Raw genomic sequence first — 22,915 nt, forward strand, 5'->3', positions numbered from 1 at the left:
ATTTTAGAGAAGGAGGGAACCACGTATACGCTGTTGCTCTTGATACTTCTATCCTATAGGTGAGGAAACGGACTGGAAGAATTTAAGTGAGCTGTGCAAGATGCCACAGCTGATTAATGGTTGGGCCATGACTTACTCCAGGTGGTTCCTCTCATTGGTCCATGTCCTTCCTGCAATTTATTAAACTTCCTAGAGACACAGGCTCTTAGCCTTTGCCCTGCTCTGAGATGGTCCTGTTGCCACACCCCTTTCCACTCAGAATGCCCCACCTCACACTTGCAAGTTGTCTAATTGCAGTTAAGTGGGTCTGAGCCCACACTCTATTGCATCAAATGAATTGACTCATAGCACCTTGAACTTCTTATCTTGATCACATCAACACTTTACACTGCTTATTCAGACTGTTCATGAAGAACATGCTTGCACTCTGAACAAACAATCAAACTTTGATCTAAAATATCTTTGAAAGTTTTTCTGAAGCTTTAATTACTCCATTCCTTTGGTTTGGTATGTACAGTCAGGTTCTCTCAATTTCCTCAAATGTTTGAAAATATTTTTGATATTCTGTGTCTTCTTGTATAATGAAAAGCATCAGTGAGGTAATTTTAGTAGATTGCTGAACTCCAGTCCCTTACCAGGAGGTATGGCTAAAAGAACAAAGCAAATTTTAGGAAAATCAGTCCAACATAGTCTCACTTTAATGGTAAGTCTCTGCTCCAATGACCATTTTTCAAATTACGCTGTGGGCTTAAGCTACAAAGGTTGTGCAGAAATGTGTGACTCCATTGGGAAATACACATGTATTGCCTTAGCCACGCTGGAGACCAGTGATCATAATGTGGGTTTCAGATGCAGTTGGCCACTGATGCTGGGTGGCAAGGACTTAAAACAAAAACAGGATGAGCCCAGAGTACAGCAATGGAAAATTAGGTGGGTGGGTATAGAATGGAAAATGTACTCCCTCGGGCCATGGCCTGTGTTCATTAGCACTGACCTTCCTCCTCCCTAGCCCTGTAAGCTGATGTTGATACCAAAGCTTTGAGAGAATCTGAATAAACCCTCCTGCCCTGCCAGCCAAGGACAAAGATGAGACCACCCAATTTAGTTATGCTGTGGTCAGAACCATGTATTTTTAATCTATATCATGGGCTCAAACTATTCTTGCTCTTAGGCACATAGACTCTATCAATTAAAGTCAACATATGCTTCCACTCAACCGTCATGTCCATTTCCAAATGGTCATAAATATGTAGCAGAAACACTAAGGTCAGGGGGTATGAAATGGATGACAGCATTAACTAATGAGGCTCCAGAAACCAATACTCTTCACCCCAAATGACATGGAAATGTTTGACTTCATATCTCTTGTGTTGCATCCATATTTCTGGGGAAATATTTCTGGGGAAAATAATTTCTGCTCTCATTCCAGCTGTGCGGCAGATACTGTGGCAATTGGTTACAAGTGAAAGGAGCAACACAGAACTCCAGCATACAAAGGACAATGACAACCAGAAAGCGACAGCCCCATCCTGCCCTGGCCTCGAAAGGAACTGGATCCTAGGTGGTGACAGCATTTCCAATCTGTTGTCCTCTGTCTCCCTCTGCTGTTCTTCTGGAGAAGTTTCCCCTTACAACAATGAGAAGTCATGTACTAGCTGCATCCATTTCTATGCTCTCCCTGCTGGCCATAATGGGAGATACAGACACCAAAACAGACAGCTCCTTCCTGATGGACTCTCAACGCTGCATGAGACACCATTATGTCGATTCTATCAGTCACCCATTGTACAAGTGTAGCTCAAAGGTAAGGTCAAGGTCACTCCAAAGTCATTAAGAGGATATCCCTCCCCTCATTTTCAGAAGAGAAGCTGTATTTTCTTGTCAGGTGATGGAGCCAGAGCCCAAACTGTAGCTCTGTGACGGGTTTTCCCAGTATGCTTTGCATTTCTATGTCTGTCTATGGAACATGTGCATGCTTATCCTGTTGTTGGGGTTTCTTGTGTCCCTGACTGGGAAATTTATGAGCAAAAATATTCATTTTCAATAAAGAAAAACAGGGGCTGGGAATGGGGCTCAGTGGGTAAAGTGAGGCCCTCAGTTAGGATCCCCAGCACCCATGTAGAAGAGCCTGGCATGGGGGTACACATCTCTAATCCCAAGGCTGAGGAAGCAAAGACAGGAGAACCAATGGGGCAGGCTGGCTAGTCCAGCAAATGAGCTCCAGGTTCAATGAGAGATTGTGTCTTTAAAAGTAAGGGAGCAACTGAAGACCAAACCATCCATCAATCTCTGACCACCATAATCACCTCCGTACACATACACACATGTGCAGAAACATGCACACACTCATCACACATCTCACACACATGTGCAAAAAGAAGCAAGAAAAATGGAGCCTCCAAGTTACCATAATTCCTTCTACCTGCATCAACAACAAAAAGAAGGGGAAGAAGTTGAATATAATTTAACAGCGGAACACATTCTTGGAGGCTCTTCAGACAGTTTTCTGAACTACCCAAGAACCAGTTGTGTGGTCTAAACCTTCCTCCATGTGCCACATTTATGTTAAAATGACTCCAGAACTGAGGACGACAATTCGATTGTTTATCATTTTTCGTTTGCTTAGCAGTTTTTTCTTATTGCGGTGGGTGGAGTGCTTCTTACACAGGTCATCTATGTCTCAGTGCTGAGAAGAGGTGTGCAAAGTCATACCACACTGAAAGACCACCAAGAGTGGCTGCCACATAGACCACCCAGAAGGGAGGCACAGTGTAGGATGGAATGGATTCCAAATGAAAGTTCTCATGACTATCATTGCTCCAGTCACATGCACTAAATGTGTCCACACTTAGTAAATAAGACTTTGTTTAGCTCAACCTCAAAGGAATTTCACTTTAGTCCTGAGACTAAAACAACAACAACAAAACCCATTTAAACATTCTCATATGTTAAGTATTTTTAAAATTACCCGTATAATTAAGAATTTTCAAAATAATATAAACCACTAGAATTAAGGTCATAGAAATCAATCTCTCCACCCTCCATTTCAAAGCATGTCTGCTTTTACATTTTCCATAACTTATGTAGTTGTAGCCCAAGGAAGATTCCTTATTTCAGTTTGAGGGGATCAAAATTTGAGTTAAATCAATTTCACCATTATATTAATAAGACCTCGGACTGTAGCAAAAGAAATAGAGATTTTTTTTTCCACTTGAGAAAATATCCTGGATCTTGTTTATACTTGAGGAACAAAACTGAAGAGAAACAATTAGGTGGCGAGCATACAGTTTGCTAAGATTTCTTCTTGAAAACTGAGAGAGAGTGGGAGCTGATGGAGCAGGTTGGGGTTGAGGGGACACACTTACTTAGAGGTCATTTCAGCACCATAGAGGCACAAAAAACAGCAACGATAACTTAAAAAAACTGTGAGGAAAAGAGATGAGAAACATTTTTATAGCCACAATTGCTCAGAAATTGCTTCAGAAGAGACAGCACTGATATTTCGTGTTTGTTAGTTCATGGATGATTTCTTCCTTTGTTGAGCTGTCCTTTATAATCATGTTTCTTTAAAAAAGAGAGAGAGAAAAATAATTCAAATTTAAGAAAGTGTCATTGTGGTGAAAGGAAGGATTATAGAAAATAATAGCATCTATAAAAAATTGAAAGTGGGCTGGGGTGGAATTCAACGGTAGAGCACTTGCCTAGCATGTGTGGGGCCCTTGGTTCCATCTCCAAAACCAAAAGAAAAATTGAAGATAATCTAGAAAGACTAGACAAAATAATGGAAGACTGTCTTAGCATGGTAACCTAAGAGGGCAAGAGTCAAGGAAGAAATGCCGTTAACTCAAACTCACAGGATTTGAGCAGGACTCTGAGAAGCAGCTTTTAGCTGAGTGTTCCCCTTGGCTTCTTCCAGAATGCCACAGTGAACAGCAGTGTAAAACTGTGGTAATAGAAGAAATGTTTGTCATTTCATGGGAACAATCTGTTTTCAAACATCCCAAATGACCCCAAATACAGCAATGGTTTTATGTAAATGCTGCTTGTAATTATTAACCTTCCTTCCTTGGCCACAAAAATACGCCTGGCAGAGTTTCAGCTACCAGACCATTTCTGGATTAAATTTTCTTTATGCATTGAGGAAGAAAATGATTTTCATTTGGAAATATTCTATAGTTCTTAACTTTTACAAACTCAGACTGATATTCCCTCTAATGAATCTCATCTGATGAAGCTTTTTCCTTCAGAGACTTGGCATAAAAACATTTAGCCTATGTCTGGAAAGAAGGGACTGGGGCAGATTTTATATCTCTACAAATATTTTTAAGGCCACTATTTTCTGGACATATGACCACTCTTTGCCTACCAGATAATGCTCTTGACTTAGATAGATACAGTGTGTCTGGCCTACAGAATCTACATGTGGCCCAAGGAAGGGAAGGCACTGGCTTGAACACCTAACCTGTGTCAGTCACTTCTCTCTCTCTCTCTCTCTCTCTCTCTCTCTCTCTCTCTCTATATATATATATATATATATATATATATATATATATATATATATATATATATTAATGATTCATATCTTGCAATTTTTCCTAGAAAAATAAGAAATAGTAGATAAAGCTTTCTTTTCTGGACACCTTTAGTGGGATGCTTTGTTCACTATGGCCCTCAACTTGTATTTGGCCAGTTTTAGGTTCCTGTCACTCTTCTAGCAATTCAGGGAAGAACTAAGATAGACTCAGACAGAAAAGACTGACCTGCCAAGAAAGGCAGAGTGGTCACTGTTTAGATTATACCTGGTGACTTTGTTAGTGATGGGTCCAAAAGGCCCTGGGAGTGTCAGGTTCATTTTCCCTCTTCCCAAGAAATCACATTTCCCTAAAATTCTTCATAAAGGCCCGTAAAGCAAACAAGCTGAAGGTCTGCAGCTGGAGGCAATGGGCTGTCTGGAAAATGTTGAAGGACACTAAGGCACCCCAGGTCTCAAGGCAGCAGAGATCTGGTTTCCAGTTCTCTATTCACAGCTTTCCAAATGGGTGATTTCAGGAAAGCCAAATTATTGTTTTGTGCCTCCGTTTCCTCCTCTGCAAAAGGAGTTGTTTGGCCAAGGGCATGGACATGTATGGCCACATTTGTAAATCAGCTAGCATAGTGCTTGCCATATAACAGACATTTAATAAATGCTGTTATGATCCTGATGATGAAGTTGTAAGCTAGACAGGTGTGTCAAGCCACTTTTCTATTTCAGTCACTACTAAGACTTCAGTAACTGCTGGGATCCCTGCAGCCTTAAAGGATTAGGAAAGTGAACCTCCCTATGGCTCTGCTGGACATGGGAGGGGTGGGGAAGAGCAGAAGAGCAAAGTAAACCTAAGCCTCTGTGTTGGGTGCTAAGAGCGAGGCTAAAACAGGAGCAGACTCAGGTGAGTGGAGGAGGTGCAGGGATGAGTTCTGACTCCTGACCAGGCTTGGGTTTTCAGGAACCTGGCTTGGCAACACGAACCGGCTCCATGGATATTCGAAGTCCAAGTTGTTGAGAAGTAGGAGATGGTGGTCCAAGGTAAGGGAGTAGAATCGGCTTCTAAGGGTGGGGTGAAGGGCAGCTACTATGGGCAAGATGAGACAGTAGGTTATGAGGAAAGAAGGAGACAAAGGCTGTAAAAATTCCCAGAGAGAAGGTTTCCTGTGTCAAGGACCAAGCTGCAGGATTGGGAAAGAACTGTTAGAATCCCCAAGTCATCTTCTGTTGCTGCCCAAGAAGCTCATAGGAAAAAATGTGGGAGTTAAGATATAGAGTTTATAACACAATTGATCACTTGAGAGATGTGGCTTGATTTTTAAAATAAGAACAAATTTTTTATTGATGCCTAGTATGTGTAGACATCCTGAAAGTTGCTAGAGACAAAAATAAAATGGGAAGAAGACAAAGAAATTTTTACCCCTCACCTCATAATGCTTCAACAGGATATAGGAAAAGGAAATGTTCTGCATGCAAATGCCTCTTCATATCTGTTTGATTTATGGCTTGTGTGACAGTAACAGACAGCAAATCTCACCACCCCTATGCTACTTTGTTCCCCTGGGTGTCATTTTGTTGTTGACCTCAGCCTGGCACAGACCCTTTGAATATTGACCTGGGTTCCTAGAAATGAGCTGAACAGTCACGTCTTGATCTTGCTGGTGAGAGAAGGTGTGGATGGGTCTTGTTCCTGGTATATATACTGAGGTCATCTGGAAGAAAGACATACCCATCTCAAAGTCATAAAACATTATTTAGAAGGTTAAAATAGTAGAAAGGAATGTTTCCAGGCATGTTAAGTTCTCATTATAAAGGTGGATTTGCTCTCTCCTCTCTCTCTCTCTCTCTCTCTCTCTCTCTCTCTCTCTCTCTCTCTCTCTCTCTCTCTCTCTCTGGTGTGTGTGTACTGAGAACATCAAAATCTTAATTGTCTCAGCATTTGGAGGAGGAGGCACACAGACAAGATATAGGAAGGATTTCATTAGACAGAACCAAGTGAAAATGACTTTCCTGGGAGAGTAAAAACATGCACAGAGGCAGGAGGCAGAAGAACTGAGGGCAGTTCCATGGACTCTTAAATAGTTAAGCATGACTTTGACTGGAGCAAGAGTGGATGATGAGAACACTTAAAAGACTGAAAGTATTTGACATCTGGGACAGCCATGGTAGGTGCTGACTAACTAATGATGTTAGTAATCTTTAACTATCAGGAGTTATCTTTGCCTGATTTTGGAAAGATGTGCCAGCCATTATCCCTTTATCCTCGGATGTTTAATTTTGCCCCATAGGATGATGTCAGAGATCATCTCTAGTGAGTATTTAATATTAAATGCTAATTAGCAAAATATTATAAGGTTATATGTCACCAGGAATCAAGCTGCCTTGCCCCACCTCACTCATGCCTTCCACCCCTAGGATTCCAGGATCTTTGAATGATGTGAGCTGCCCTTTATCTTTGTGGAGCTAACTCCTGTCTTAACATACATTCAAAATATCTTTTCTTTGGGCTTAGCTCAAACTTTTTGGGAAAACAGAGCAAGTGAGTCCACCTGCCCACTGTTATAATTCAAACTAACCATGGCCAGAAGAGTTCTTGCTCATCACTTTATCTCCTTGAACATGCAATTGATGGCTTTGACCTGGGCATGCCAAGGGATGTGTTCAGCATCTTTCCTTCTTGAACTATGATCTTAAACTGACATGTTTGGGAATCTCTTCCTTATGCTCAGTGTGTTTAGGAATATGCCCACACCTAAAGTGCTTTCCAGTGTGAATACACATAGGCTCCCATAGGGAACCTCCAGGCTTCCTTTTTAGGGGAAAGGTATTACTTTGGAAATATCCCCCTGAGTTCCTTACCTCTAGTCTTAAAAAAATAATAATCAAAGGAGCTTTTTGCCCATCTCCTTAAGCTGTATGCAAAATGTTTGGTATGTATGTTTTCTGAGGATAATTTTAATACTTTTTAGCAGATTCTTTCATTTTTAGATTAATCTATTTTTATTTTATGTGTATGTGTGTGCCTGTTTATCTATATGTGTACCACATAGATAGATGCAGGTGTCTAAGAAGACCAGGTGTTGGACCTCCCTGGAACTGGAGTTACAAGCTGTTGTGAACCATGTGATGTAGGTTCTGGGAACAAATCCAGGTCCTCTTTAAGACCAGCAAGTGGTCTTAACCACAGAATCATCTCTCCAGCCCCTTAATTAGAGGCGTAATAGAGTATTGCTATAAAGAACACGAAAGCTCTGACACAGAAGCCCAAACCTTTGGAAATGGAGAGAGTCAGGGTGAATTTGCTCTAAATAACTCTGAAGATGCTGACGTAAATTGTGTAAATGACTGGTACCTCTTTAAGGTATAATAAGCCCAGGTGTATACTCTCAGGCCTGCGAATGTACCCGTCTCTATTTCACTTTCTTCTAAGTTGCACCTAGAATATTTCTTCCAAAGCAACACTTAGTTTATTCCTTTTTCTTCTACAGAGCCCATATTTCTTCTCTTTAGCTATTTCCCACTGGACCCCTATCCCATCAATCTCTGCTTGCTCCTAGATTTCAATCTGAGGTGACTTTCAGCTTGTTGTTGGTAAAATTGCAATACATTTGGGTAGACCTCCATCCATCAGGAGCAACTCATTTTGTACGCAGATGTTTATTTTGTTTTGGTTTTGAAGGCGAGGTGGTAACCCAAGCTAGTTTTGAACACACTATGTAGGTGAGGATGACCTTAAACTCTGGATCCTTCTGCCTCTACTAAGTGCTGAGATTATAGGGGTGTGTCACCATCACAGTTTATATAGTCCTAGAGAATGAACCCAGACATGTGGTTGCACTAGGCAAGCACTCTACCACCTGAAGTTTATCACTAGGTCTGTTTCTGGATCTTTTTATTCATACCATAGTGGTACATCTTGTTGACTGATTCTAAGCCCTCACTGTACTTCATAGTCACCTAAAGAATCTTAAAAATCATGAAAGCCTGGGGGCCCTGTTAAAGGAGTTTGATTCAAAATAGTTTCAGATGAGGTAGTGTTGAATGGCTTCCTACCAATCTCCAGGTACTGTGGATTTAACCTAGAGCCTTGTCCATGCTAAACAAGTCCTCTACTGCTGAGCCACAATGCCTTAAACACATATTTTAGGTTTACCAATAGATTCTGATGTGTAACCAGAGTTGCAGCCACTGGTCTGACCCAGCAGGAATCGGCAAGGAGTGTTGGGGTCTTTCAAAGGATTCTGTGGTAACCTGAGGTTTTGACAACTACACAGAGTAACCACCTCCCCTTATTTTTCCAGATGGTGCTCCTGGCCAGATGTGAGGGGCACTGCAGCCAGGCATCACGCTCTGAGCCATTGGTGTCCTTCAGCACTGTCCTCAAGCAACCTTTCCGTTCATCCTGTCACTGCTGTCGACCTCAGACCTCCAAGCTGAAGGCTTTGCGTCTGCGCTGCTCAGGGGGCATGCGACTCACCGCCACTTACCGGTACATCCTCTCCTGTCACTGCGAGGAATGCAGCTCCTGAGGCTTGCTGCTGAGTGGCTTTCTGGCTGGGACAAGCACAGGAGCAGTTCAACCAGCCAGAGAAGGACTGGCAAGAAAAGAGTTAAGGCAGAGAAAGATGGAGCGAGTCCCACAGGATTGTGCATATTCTAGTCCTAAAGACTCAAAGTGCTTTCAACAGAAAGTGACTCTGGGAACTCGTTTTCCATTCCCGTCTCCTTTCCCTGAAAGAATTTCTTTTGGTTACTTTTCAGATTCAGGCATTTCCCCTGTTGGCTCCGAATGTGGTTTGGGTTTCGGACAACTCTTTATTAGTGGGAAAATGTGGGGCCCTGTGCAAGAGTGGATCAGGCTGTCCCTATTTGGTGCATATTAGGGAAAAATTTGCCCAACTTTTCTTATTTGCCCAACTTTTCTTAGGAGATCCTCAGTTGTTTCACTTTGTTGTTTTGGTCTAAGATTTGCCTTGAAAGGTTACCGGTTTCAAGTTCCGGACACCAAGTCCATGGATATGTTTAGTGAGGTTTACTCACAGCTAGCTGATACTAAAATAACTAACACACGGGTTCTATGATGTGACTGTGGAACTCCTGACAGCTATAGTCAGTCATTCATTAAATGACCTTGAAGTTATAAATATTGCATAAGGAATTTATAAACTGAAGGCTTTTGCAGGTAATGAAGCAAAACTTTTATGAGGAAGTAGTAGGCTTTCAAAGACACACACACACACACACACACACACACACACACACACATACACACACATACACACACACAGATGGATACTCTGCTGACTCTGGAGAAGGCATAAATTACTAGTGGCATGGAAACTGTGCCATACTTATAACTGAGAATTAGTCAAGCAAGTAGAAATCTATTTGTGGGGGTGCAACAGCTTCAGCCACGTCTTGAGCATCATTCTCTAATATCCACCTATCTATGTAAGTCTTGTTGCCATAGCGGTGGCCTGGCTTATCCTCTGAAAATTTTGTTCCAATATATTTTTGGTCATTGAGGCTCAAATTTTTGAATTCTCCCCATTTGAAATAAAAATAGAGTACCTTCAAAATTTTGGCTGTATAAGTATTGTTATTTTTTTCTTCCTCCTCCTCTTATTCCTCTCTTCTTTAATATTCTTCTGTGATGTGTATATATGATCCATGTAGCTACTGTTTGGACATTTTCAAGGATATGAAGAAGTAAAAACAATCAAAAGGAAATTGATTTCCAGAATGTGTGATAGAAACTTAAGAAAAAAAATCAATATACTGTGGGGGTGGACTTGGCTGTTGGTCTCAAATTTTAGTGCAAAATCTGATGTGTTATGGCTTCCTTGGGTACTATGGTGTGAAATAGAGATGACACATCCCTTTTAATCTCTTCATTTTTCTCAGAAAAGAATAAGTATCCATAAGTCAGGTCAACAGAGCCAGCAGGACAGAGTTCACAACAACCGTTTCTGTGCCATTGACGGTCTGCGCCCCAACCCTAATGATACTACTGTGATCTTCCTCAGCACTGCAGGAAGTGTGACACTGGCATAGCATTATGTACACTACAGGAACCTCAATGGTGAACTCCAACATGAAAATTCAGTTTCCAGGGCAACCTTGATATCACACTGTCCTGACTAACCAGAAATGACAGCACTCCCCACTGTTAACACAGCTAACCCGTGAATTATTTTTCCTGCAGAGATGATGGTTTTCTACTCTCTCTGGTACTACTTCCACACAATTTTACGAGAGCCAGCAGTGTTAAATTTGTATTCATGGCTTTGAAACAGAATTTTTAAAAAATCCTTGAACTTGATTTTAACCTTCGTGGTGATGGAGCCAGCCAGTTCACTGAATTGGAAGATGTCCTCATCCTGAAAGCAAATTTAAATTGGCAATTTGGACCATTACATGAAGAGAAAAACTGTCACATTAAGGACTAAATTTAACATTGATATGTATGTGGCTATACAACGCCCCCCTTTGTTTGAGATAGGGTCTTGATATGTTTCCCAGGCTGGCCTGGAATTCTGAACCTGTCTCAGCCTCCAGGGTTCACCACTACACCCAGCTAAATGGTTATAATTTCTACCAGATAATGAAAGGATTCCTTGTTGGCCAGACTTATGGATTTCTTTCATGTTGCTAATCAAAGTATAAAGAGGCCTGGAAAGAAGGCTCAGCGATTACTGCTCTTTCCGAGGACTAGCCTTTGGATCTCAGTACACACATCAGGTGGCTTACAAGTGTCTGTAACTCAAAGTCCGAGGGATTCAATTCCCCTTCTCGTTTCCATGGGTATCCATGCATACACAAACACACAGACAGACAAATAAAAATAAAATAAATAATTTTTAAGTAGAAATGATACTTCCAACCTTAAAATGTCTTTTCTTGGCTTTGAAATGTCATTTGCCTTGGAGAGTCTATAATACAAACCCTCAAAGTCCAGTCTTTATTTGCTTCTTAAGTATGTATGACAGTAGCAGGAAGGTTTTAAATAATTCATATCTTCTAAAACATCCAGATGCTATGGAAAAGGGCCAATTAATGTCCCATTTCATGATCTACCATTAAATCTTTCTGCATAATAACCAGAAACTTAGAGCATTTGAGGGCCTTTAATAAGAAGCCAGCATCCTCTTTAATTATATGGACAAAAAGATGTTGCCAAAGTCCAGGGACTTGGATTTGGACCTGGAGACCACACTTCATGCTCACCACAGCCACAGGTGCTTCCCTTCCCTTCAGAGGCAACAGCGCCCTGCTCCTGTTAGGATTTTGTATGCTGAGGAGCATGGAGAATCTGGAAGAGTATGGGGAGACTGGGTGAAGTTTAATGGCAACGTGCCAAAGCTTAGAAAGACAGGGAAAAAAAAGAATTATATTTTCCCCTAAAGACTTTAAAATAGCCCTGGGAACCCAGAGAATTAAGATGTTATTGGATATTGAGTTACTATGGAATTTGTACTAAATCTTTAAAAAAATTAAACATATTTAGCTCTGTTTTAGTGTTTACCCCTAAGGATGGAGAAAGAACCAAATGAAAACATTTGATGACTTGGAAACATTATTCCTGGAATGCCCAAGGAATGCTTGCTTCCCTTCTCCATTTACTATGCATGAGAAAAGGAAATTAAAATGTGTTACAATTTTTGCAGCTTACATCTTTGAAATCTATATGTTAAGTAATAATAGTGGAGGAAAGGATTCCTGTAAATTGATCCAATTCTCACCATTTATGAGCACTTAATAATAAGCTGCTGCTACAATGGAAAAGAAATGGCCTTATGAACTTACATGATTTTCCTCACATCCTGGCTTCCCAGACCTATTTCTTATGTCTTATATGTAGAGTAAACTCTTTAACATTCTCCAGAAGTTTAGAATGAAGGACAAACCAACCTTTCTTTGTTCTGATGAATGATCATTTAAGTTCTCTTAAACTCAAGTGCTTACTAATCCACCCAGTACATTATTTATCGTTAGATAGAGCAGGCTGTGTGTGCATTTGGGCCAGGGGACTGTTAGAGTAAGTATATTTCTTCACTATGATCTAGGAGGGATTAAAATGTGAATTTGCTTTTGGTTACTTCCTCAGGTTACTTCCCCATTGAGACATGACCTTTGAGCATGTGAACTTCCTACTACAAAAGGCCAAGTGTGTTGGCTCCAGAAGACATGAAGATGCTGAAGAATTAGGTCAGAGAAGGAAGCATATCCTGCCACCGGTGTCCCCTTCCTGGTTCCAGAGTAAAATGCATCCTGGTGGACAGACACACATGCTCCTTTTAGGATTAGAACAGTGGAGCGCCTTGGGCTTTGGAAGAATTTTGCATGCAACCGTATGGAAACACCTGAAGAAGAGCTTTTTGTTTAATAATGCCTGTGTCCATACTACAAGCAGATACCCAGCCATACTTAGTGAAAGAGGGCATTTCATAAAAAGATAACATCACATGACAAAATGTCTATGTTAGAGTCCCCTGTCTTTCTCTAAGTGACATTACATGAATAAAATGTTTAGTCTACTCTATTGTAAGTATACAAGAGCTCAGGTATTTTCTTTTATCCCATGGCAAATATGATTGCCATGGAATATTCTTTTATACTGTGTGAATATAGTCACTGTGGTTGGTTTAATAAAGAAGCTGACTGGCCAATAACTGAACAGAATAAGGTTAGGGAAGAGAGCCAGACTAGGAGAATACTGGGAGGAAGAAGGGCAGAGCTGGAGCTGCCAGCCAGATGCAGAATGAGCAGGAGATGAACATGCCATGTTAATAAAGGTACTGCCACATGGCAGAGTGTAAATAAGGAATATGGGTAAACTTAAAATGTAAGAGCTAGTTAGTAACAGGCCTGAGCTATTGGTCGAGCACTTATCATTAATATAAGCCTCAGTGTGTTTACTTGAGAGCAACTGCCTACATATGATTTGAAATTTCTTTCTAAGATCATTCTGTATCCTCAAATATCAATTTCATCTTTCTAGGTGGGAAACAGAACATTTGAAATTGAATAACTATAGTAAACATGGAAATGCACTAGCTAGGTTAACCTTCAAAGAAAGGTTTGTCACCTCATTTGTCAACTTCTCAGGGGCTTCCTCATCTTCAGAGACACTTTACCTAAGGGTATGCTCTTGGAAAGGAATAAGTTTACAACCAATACCTAACAAAGGCCTGGATCTAGTCTCATTTGGTGACTCATAATATTCAAATCAGTATTTTGAGCTGAGTGTTGTGCCCCACACATAATCCCAGGACTTGGAAGATTGAGGTGGGAGGATTTTGAGTTGGAGGCTAATATGAACCACATAACAAGTTCAAAGCTAGCCAGGGCTACGTAGCAAGACCTTGTCTAAAAAACACAGTCTTCTGGTATCCTTTAAATGCAAGATTTAAAAGTGTGTGCCAATACCTATGTCAGCAAGAATTCTAAATGCTGGAGGTATTGAGGTAAGAAAGTCACAGTCTTTCTATTCTTTAAAAAGTTTAAAATTATATGTATGCATATGTGTCTGCGAATGTGGGTGCAATTGCCCATAGGGACCAGAAGAAGATATCAGATGCCCTGGAGCTGTAGTTACAGGGGATTGTGAGCCACAAGATATGACTGCTGGGAACTGAACTGAATCTCAGAAGTGTTCATTCTATTCAAAATGATCACCAGAAATAATATGCTCATCATTACCCCAAAGTGTAGATAAGGTGTCTGTGCATGCATATGTGTTCTCAAAATAAATTTAAAGTGAGAAGTTCTATCCTCATATGAGAGCTCACAAACCCTATTTGTGGTTTCAAATAACCAATTTTTTAGAGATGTATTGTCTTCAGTATTTTATGTACTTTAAGTATGTGTTCTCCCTTCCCCCTTAGTCCTGTTATATTCGATTTCCCCTCCTTTTTGTTGGGGGCATTTCCTTCTCTTTCCCTTATTAGAATCTACAACTACACTTCATGACTCTTTAGACAGCCATTGTTGGGAGAAACTATGAAAAAGCAGGACCCCAGTATAGACTCCAGTTTGAGCAAAAACAGAAAGCATATAGTCCACTGCTCATTTCTATAAGGTTTTAGATCCTCTGTCTTTTGACCTTCTAACATGTGCTGACATCACTATGCTGTCGATTCTTTTGCAAGAATCAAGATGGACAATTAAATGAACACTTAAATGAATGTTACTGTCTTGGGAACCAATATAGTATGAATTTCTCTGCTTCTTTGTCCATTCACCTCTCAGCTCAAAGTGGTCGTCATTGAATATGAAGAGTGTAAAGGCCCAGCTTGCCTCTGATCTGCTGTTAATCACATGGCCTAGAGCAAGTTCCTAGTCCTTGGTGTGTGTTGTCTTCCACATCTTTAAGACAGAGATGAAGAAAATATGAATAAGTTTTCTGACATTATTCTGAGGATTAAAGATGCCAATACATCATTGTAGGACCTAAAACCATACTTGACACCCAGTGAACACTCCTGAATAAACATTAGCAATGATTACTATTCATGTACTCACATTTTTAATAAGCTATTGTTTCTCAATTACAGCTTTGGTCAAGCTGAATGTTATTATTAGTGAATTTTTCCAGCAAAAATTTATTATATATTAAGTTTTTTATTGTATTATTTCTTAAACTTCTTATTCTCTTACTCTATTGAACTGAAAGGAAAAATTAGAGCTGATTGTTCTTTCATAGACTATTTTTATCTTGTGTACTCTATCTTCAAGTTACAGTCATACAATGACAGAAAATGTCCGAGATCATTTTATGTGCCCACCTGCATGCGGAACCACAACTCAAACAATGAAATATGCAAATTTCTCAATTCTTCTTCTGGGAAATGTTCTTATTATTAAATAAGTTCATGACCTTAATTTCTTCCCATTATCCAACTATTCTCCAAAGTTGCCCTCACCCCTTAATGAGTTCTCTTAAAGATGGGAGTTAGTGAGCCTATTCAGAAGTTTGTTTTGCAAATGATTTAATGGCAGAACTTCATAAAAGAAAAATTCATTTTATTCTGTTTTTTTTTTCAAAGTGCTGGGGATGGAATACACATCACATTCCTTGCACATCCTAGGAAGGTGTTCTATCCATGAACCACACTCCTAGAACCAATTTTAGGTTTAAGACTACAGAAAGTCAGAGAGGATGTGTTCCATTCCAAGGCAGGGAGGATTATAGTAAATGCCACACATTTATACATGTGACCTTTCTATTCATTTCTGGTCAGTTTTTTTTTCAAAATAGTATAGCTTTTGATTGGTATCACTTAAGCATGTTCTAAAAAACAGCCCAATTACAAATTGCCATGCATTAGTACCTCTTAGCCATGTATCTGTTTCCTTAATGCCCATTTCTCCCAAACATTAGTCATTTTTCCAAAGCTAGAAACTTTTACAGCAAGTCTTCCATTTATAGAAACTGTTGAGTATAAAATTAAAATAGAAAAAATACACTTTAATATTATATAAGTCACCGCTGCTTATTAGAAATATATAATGCGCTACATATATAATTTTCTTAGTTGTCTTATTTTTATAAATAAAAACAAGGTCTTAACACTTGTACTACCAGGGTTCTGTTCAGAAAGTTCTTTCTTGTGCCTATAAAGTTCAAGGGCATTCCCTTACTTTCTTTTCTGTCAGATTCAGGAGATCAGGTCTTGTGTGTTGAGGTCCTTGATTCATTTGGAGTTGAGGGATCTATCTCATACAATAATGGCAGGAATATCATGAGAATAAATAACTACTTTCTGATTGGATTTAAGGACTGCTACATGAGATGAAGTCATACCTGACATGATTAAAAGGGCTCAGGGGTCGTTGTGAAAGAGGAGGGATGGAATAAATGTAAGAGCAAGGGTGGTCGATAGCATCAAGGAAACAGTGTTTCCCAGAGACAACCAGGCAGTTGCACAAATGAACTTACAGTGATTATGACAGCATGCACAAGAAATGCACAAACCTAAGCCAGACAAACTCTCAGCCTAGGGGGGAGAAAGTGGGCATGAAATTTCATTACTAGCTGGGGAGCTATTGGCTTTTGATAGCTGCCTAGAGAGAGAGTCAATTTTCTTCAATGACATGATCCCTGATAGGTAGACTACATGCCAGGGAAGGCCTCACTTCTAAGACTAGTTGGGCTACATAAACTGGAATCAATGGGAACAAAAAAGAAGAGGAGGAGAAAGGAGACTTGAAGTTGGGTGGGGAGGGGAGAAAGGGTGGTTGTGAGAGGAGCTGGAGGAAGGTAAATATGATCAAAGTATATTGTATGAAATTCTTAAAAATATGATACATAAAGTGAAAACAAAGGAAGGTGTGATGATACAGTGTTGCAATCTCAGCACTGAGGTGGCTGAAGCTTAGGATACATAGTGAGCTCCTGGCCATCTTGGGCTATACAAAAAAGATCTGCCTCAAAAACTAAAACAAACAAACAAACAAAAACCAAGCGCAAAAACAAACAACAAAAAACAAGCAAGCAAAATTAATATTAATGTTAACACATAGTTCATCTCAAATATTAACAGTTCAATTTGTAATCAATATGAAACATAGTAATGAAACATTGTATATTTTTATACCAACTCTCTGAAGTCTGATATGTATTTTACAATCAGAGCATAGGAACTGTCACTAGCTACATTTGTGAGATTTCATGGATACACTGAAATCATTGGGGGAAAAGGAGCAGGTAAGGTAGACAAGATAAAGATCAAGAGCAAAAGGCACAGGCCAGCAAATTATGGATGAACCATAATTTGCCATAGCCCTTGCCAATAAAATAATTCTTTAGAATTTCAGAGATCATTGTTAATGCCTAGGAGTCTTCACACAGTCAGAAACCTACTGTACCTGGCACTACCACTAAAAAACTGTTATCCCAAGTGAATCACTTAGACTTCCTATTAAAATTACTTTAGACCAGATTTCAAAGATATCTTCTTGCGCGCGCACACACACACACACACACACACACACACACACACACACACACACACACACACGTGTGCACACACACAACACATGCCTCCATTAATATCTGTTCTCAAGTTAATAGTACTTTAAAAAAAGAGACTCTGTTCCTGTTTTATTTTCACCACTAAAATTATTATATTTTTTACTGTTTGAACTTCTCCAAATGTCTTTTTTATTCCAAGTGTTGTGCATGGGACCAGGCTGTAGCTCAATGGGAAAGCACAGACTCAGGATGTGTGAGGGCCTGCATTAACCGACCCCCACACCAGCATTGCAGAAAAGAACAAAACTAAATAAATAAGGTAAAGAGCTGCATGAAAGATGTGTTGTATGCGTGATTAAAAATGAGAGTAATCAAGTTCCTATCCTGAAACATCATTATGCCAGCCTGATATATTCCTTCTTCCTGAGGCAGGGGGACTGCAAGTGGCAGTTGCTAGGCAACACCAGCTGCTCTTCAGCTTTTCACCAGCTCTGTGAACATTGCTTGCATCCCCAGCACAATAACTGGGCACTGTCTTAATTAATTTATACCCCAAAAGAAGATTTTTAAAAATGATTGTAATCTAGTAATTTAATTAAAATAATACTTTAAAGCAGGGTCCAGTGGCACAGGCCTAAAATCCTAGCTGTTTGGGAGACTGAGACAGGACAATCAAGTACGAGACCTGCCTGGACAACTTAGTAACACTGTGTCTGAAAACAAAAAGCAAAAAGTGGCCTGGGATGTAACTTAGTGGTGAGCTACTTGCCTGCTATGCATGAGGCCTGAGGTTCAACCACCAAAACTACAAAAGTGTACCTATATGTATCAGTATTGCCTTAAACCAATGTCAGAACATCGTTAAGTTTATTATGTTAGTAGGGTAGAATTCCTGACAGTGAATGTATCACTCATTCTGAGAAAAGAGTATTTTTTAGTGCTGAGGATGGGAACTAGGGTCTTCGTCATCCTCAGCACCTTCAGTATTTTTTTTTTTAACGGAAAAAGTGTCGCATTTGTCTTTTTGCTCCTCCCACTTTAGTCTTCCTCCCCTTTTCCTTTTCAAAGGGCCCAAGCAAGGAAAGGGAGGAGCATGGGCTAGGGGCATCCCAGCAGTAGGTGGAGCAGTCATCCCTTTGTTTTTGTCCACTGAAGACCTGGAAACATGCCACGGTGTTTGAGGAAGAAAAAAAAGAGAGAGAGACAGGCTTTTAGGTTGAGTGCTCATCCATAATTGAGTTACTTAGCAGTAGGGCATCAAAGGAAAACTGCAAGTACCCTGATAGCAAAACCCCCCAGGTGCTGAAAATGAAGTCAGGATCCTGCAGGGTCCATGACAGGAAGCAGTGAGTAGGGAGGACATTTGGAAAGATAGAGGTGAGACCCTGGTCTCCCTGTCAGAGGAATCTGGCCATCCTGTTGTCTATGCCTGAGATTTGGAATCAATCTGGACACCCTGTGCTCATAAATAAGAGCCTTTAATCTCAAGCAGGAGACTCTGGTTTTAAGGTAAGAAGCCTACGACCTCACTCACAGCATTTTTACTCTGCATCAAGTATGGTACTACATACAGTAGAAATGATATTGAATTTAATCTTCTCAATAACTCTCTTGCTAACCACATATACAGACACAGAATACAGGGCTTAAGAGAAATGGCATAATTTGTCCAGAGGCTAAGGACTAGTAAGGGGCAGAAGGCAGCTTTGGGCATAGATCTTTCTCTGTATATTCATTTTTCTTTTCTGCTCCAATGACCTTCCGTTTCTGTTTCCCCTGATTTGACCCTCAAACAGAGTACATTTCAATAGATGTCTACACTGGGAGAAGGGTTTGGGTCAGGATCAATTTGTTTTAAAATCTCCTACCATTGAAGTCTTTCATAAGATGAGTCTTATTTCTAAATGGTCCTTGGGAGCACTCCAAATTCCAGAACTTCAGGGACCATACAGAACCACTCGGGCCCCTGTAAACTTCCCAAGGAAATTTTAAGTCAAAATTTCCTTGGCTTTGACTCCAAAGGATTTGGGTGAAACTTGGCCAGGCTTAGGAATTTCACAGAGACTGGCCTGGAGTGTTTCACGCCATTCTCTGCAAGGACATGGACTAGAAGTAAGAGGTAGATCACCTTCCCAGACCACACTGATGTCAGAACAGGAGGAGACCCTAGTGACATTCCACTAAATGACCTTGTACTCCAGATGAAAAGCTCTGAGAGGTTCCGGTCACAAACCTAGCACACAGCAAAGCAGTTCAAACTGGAGCCCGAAACTCTCAGACCCGGGGTAATGGCTTTTGGGTGCCTGCCCCACTATTAATGGTCAGTTTCTGGCTAGACCCACTGGCAGAGTGAATTTCCCAAGCTGAAAAATAATAGGGCACCTGCACAAGAAATCAGGCCAGCACAGCTATTGATATACAAAGTCCATTGTTTGACCTCTTTTAAAAAGCAAGCATTACAGGAAAGCATTACAGATAACATTCACTTTTGCCAGGAGTAGAACCATCTCAGGCACAGAGCATAGCACGGCAGCCTTCTGCTGTATTTCAGGCAAGGAATAGTTTTCAGAGTCCTGTTCCTCCAAAGAATCCTATAATCACAGCGAAGACTGTTTTGAGTAGTATGCACTCCTGCAAGTCATTTGGTATGCTGCCTTTAGATGGTGCTAATGGTCTACTGTAACAAAGAGTCTGAGTGTGCCTGGTGCTCAGAATCAAGGAGGTAGATTAGACCTCAAGGAGCTAGCTATCTTTTAATCCTTTGTGTCACGCCCGGAGAACACATTCACAAACAAATCTAGAGGCATCTCATCACAAATAAAAGTTCTGGCACTTTGGTTGCCCTAACTAGGTTTTGATAATGCTGAATGACCCCTCTCGGGAGGGATCATGCAATCCACATCACAAATCAACACACAAAAAACACACAACAACCCTTGCCATTCGGATTTGCGTTGTGTCTGGCTCAGGTGGGGATCCTGGTTTATAATGTCCAATTGTGTCACCAGATTGTGTGATGGAACTATTCACCATGTGAGACAGTCTGCAGGGAAAGCTATTCACTCACTTAAGAAAGAACTAATGAAGTGGAACATCGTTTTTTTTTTTTTTTTTAAATCTGGCTATGAAAAGGGGGCCAGGGAAGAACACATCACATTATAAAACCCTTTCTGCACCAGGATTTTAAGTCCTACTTCTTCTTTTTCTATAATGTGATATCCTGATGCTCTATCAGTCACACAGTCTTGACAGAAGAGTAAAAAATGTTTTTCTATCAGTCACACAGTCTTGACAGAAGAGTAAAAAATGTTTTACTACCCACCTTTCCCCCTTTTCTGTCAGTACCTTGAGTGACAGGTTGTGTCACAATCACGGATTTTTGCTTTTTGTTTTTTGTTTTAATGCAGGAAAGAAACTTAAGTCTATGTCCATTCCTACGGATGACTCTGTGCATGTGGAAGCTGGCAAGGGTTCCTCACCCCAGATGTCATACTTAGAACAGATGTGTGGTGTTTATGGTGCTGTATACTTGTGTGTGTGTGTGTGTGTGTGTGTGTGTGTGTGTGTGTGTGTGTGTGTGTGTGTGTGTGTGTATAACTGCCTGGTTACAAGGCAAAGACTTGGGAATGGGAACTGCATCTGTCAGGTCAGGTTCTCATTCTAGGGGGATGACGAGGAAAAAGAAAGAGCCATGGTACCATTTCTTAAATTCTGTTTTAGCAGAAAAAATTGTCCAGAAAGATCATTCCAAAGACAGAATGGGAGGCAAAGTGATATAACTCTTTAAAAAGACATTTCAATGTAATTCCAACCATATTTTTACAGCTTAAAATTTTTAAATAATTTCTGAGTACAAAAGAACTTCAGGAAAAATACAAAGAATGTCCAAATGCTGCTCATATAGATTGCCCAATTTTTAATTTTTGTTCCATTAACTTTGTCTTGATATAAATATGTGTACATATATATTCATTACTGAACCACTTGAAGGTAGATGGTATTATAATGTCCTTTCATTCGGATGAGTCCCTACTCTTACATAATCAAGCTAAAATTACACACTTCATGCTCAAAGCAAACTAATTTCATCAATTATCTCAATAGCACTCTTTAATCAATGTATTTCCTCTGATCCATGACTCACTGGGATTTATTGATAATAAATACAAAATGTTTTAAAATTTGGGATTTTTCAGAAATGAAAGAATATATCAATGATCAAATTTCAATTATCATTTTGATAAAGATATCATGTGTGGAATATCCATTTGTGCTGTGTGGCAGAATAAATGACCCAACAAAGTTAAATAACCAAAGGCTGGGGTCTTCATGGTTAGTTTGTGTGTGTGTGTGTGTGTGTGTGTGTGTGTGTGTGTGTGTGTGTGTGTGTGTTCTTTGTAAGAAAGTTTGTTTTGGACCATAACCCAGGCATTGATGTAGCTCTCTGGACAGCTGCCTGTTTTTGTAAATAAAATTTTATTGAGAGACAGACAAGGTCATTTGTTTAGTACCATCTATAACTGTTAGAAAAATCTGAGTAGTTGTAACAGAGACTGTGTAGCTCAAAAATCCTAGACTATTCCCTAGCTGGCCCTGAACAGAGCAAGTTTACTGATCCTTGCCTTAGATACATGAGTAATTCTACCCAGGACTAGCAGAAGAGCATCTTTAGCTGATTCCACCCCGAATCTCCAAGCCACAAAATCCTAATCTAACTTTTTTTACCAACTTAATTTTTGAGTCATTTGTTACATAGTGAAAATTAATTGGTACAGTCTCACAAAGGCTTCGTAAAGAACTGTGAGTATATTACACAGAAGAAAGCTACATGGAGCTCTAGAAGTCAGATGAAGATTGCAAAATAACAAGCACAATATTTTTGTCTTGAGCCTTTGACAATTCTTTGTCAGAGAGAATTGATTTATTTTCATATATCTCTGCACACATTCACGAACTGAACAAAGCAATTTGTCATGAGTCATATATACAGCTCTACAGCTATCAACCTGTCAACATCTATCAATATACCCCTATCTTCTTCATTGGAGGAGATTGTGGCCACATTAAATAACCAAATGGTATATCTATAAGAGATAGCAGAGAATTTACAAATAGAGATCCTTGGATATTAAATCTTGATAAAACTTCTATTAAAATCAACGAAACTGTGCTTTTCTTGATAACAAGGAATATTGACAGTACCATTAAATTGTCTGTCTCTCATCAGAATGCACTCAGCCCATAATTAAATAAAGAATTTGTTTTGCAGTGCTGGCCTGTATATACCCTAGGGATATTTGGTGGGCTTTTAAGCCTGTGATAAGAAAAAGTATAGATTTTTTAAAATTTTAACTCCTAAATAGTATGCATTATTTCTGTTTGAGCAAATAGAATTAATGTTCTAAGAAGCAGAACTT

At 39.9% G+C, this 22,915-nt stretch overlaps 1 protein-coding gene across 2 annotated transcripts in view; it reads left to right on the forward strand.

The window, feature by feature from the left end:
• Ndp (norrin cystine knot growth factor NDP) overlaps window positions 1-15,037 on the forward strand; it is a 28,298-nt gene extending 13,261 nt beyond the window's left edge. Inside the window, exons 2-4 of one of the 2 annotated variants that reach the window (XM_052736517.1) lie at window positions 1,430-1,804; window positions 8,824-9,011; window positions 12,630-15,037. In XM_052736517.1, the coding sequence (XP_052592477.1) occupies window positions 1,637-1,804; window positions 8,824-9,011; window positions 12,630-12,645 (372 nt within the window). In that variant the 5' untranslated portion in view covers window positions 1,430-1,636 and the 3' untranslated portion in view covers window positions 12,646-15,037. Of the gene's footprint in view, window positions 1-1,429; window positions 1,805-8,823; window positions 10,104-12,629 lie in introns of those variants that run through there. The other variant, XM_052736446.1, reaches the window with a different exon arrangement.
• Window positions 15,038-22,915: the final 7,878 nt, after the last annotated feature.

The sequence above is a fragment of the Peromyscus californicus genome, unplaced genomic scaffold (genome assembly GCF_007827085.1).
Source record: "Peromyscus californicus insignis strain IS unplaced genomic scaffold, ASM782708v3 Scaffold_10__1_contigs__length_136768540, whole genome shotgun sequence".
NCBI classification, from domain to species: Eukaryota; Metazoa; Chordata; class Mammalia; order Rodentia; family Cricetidae; genus Peromyscus; species Peromyscus californicus.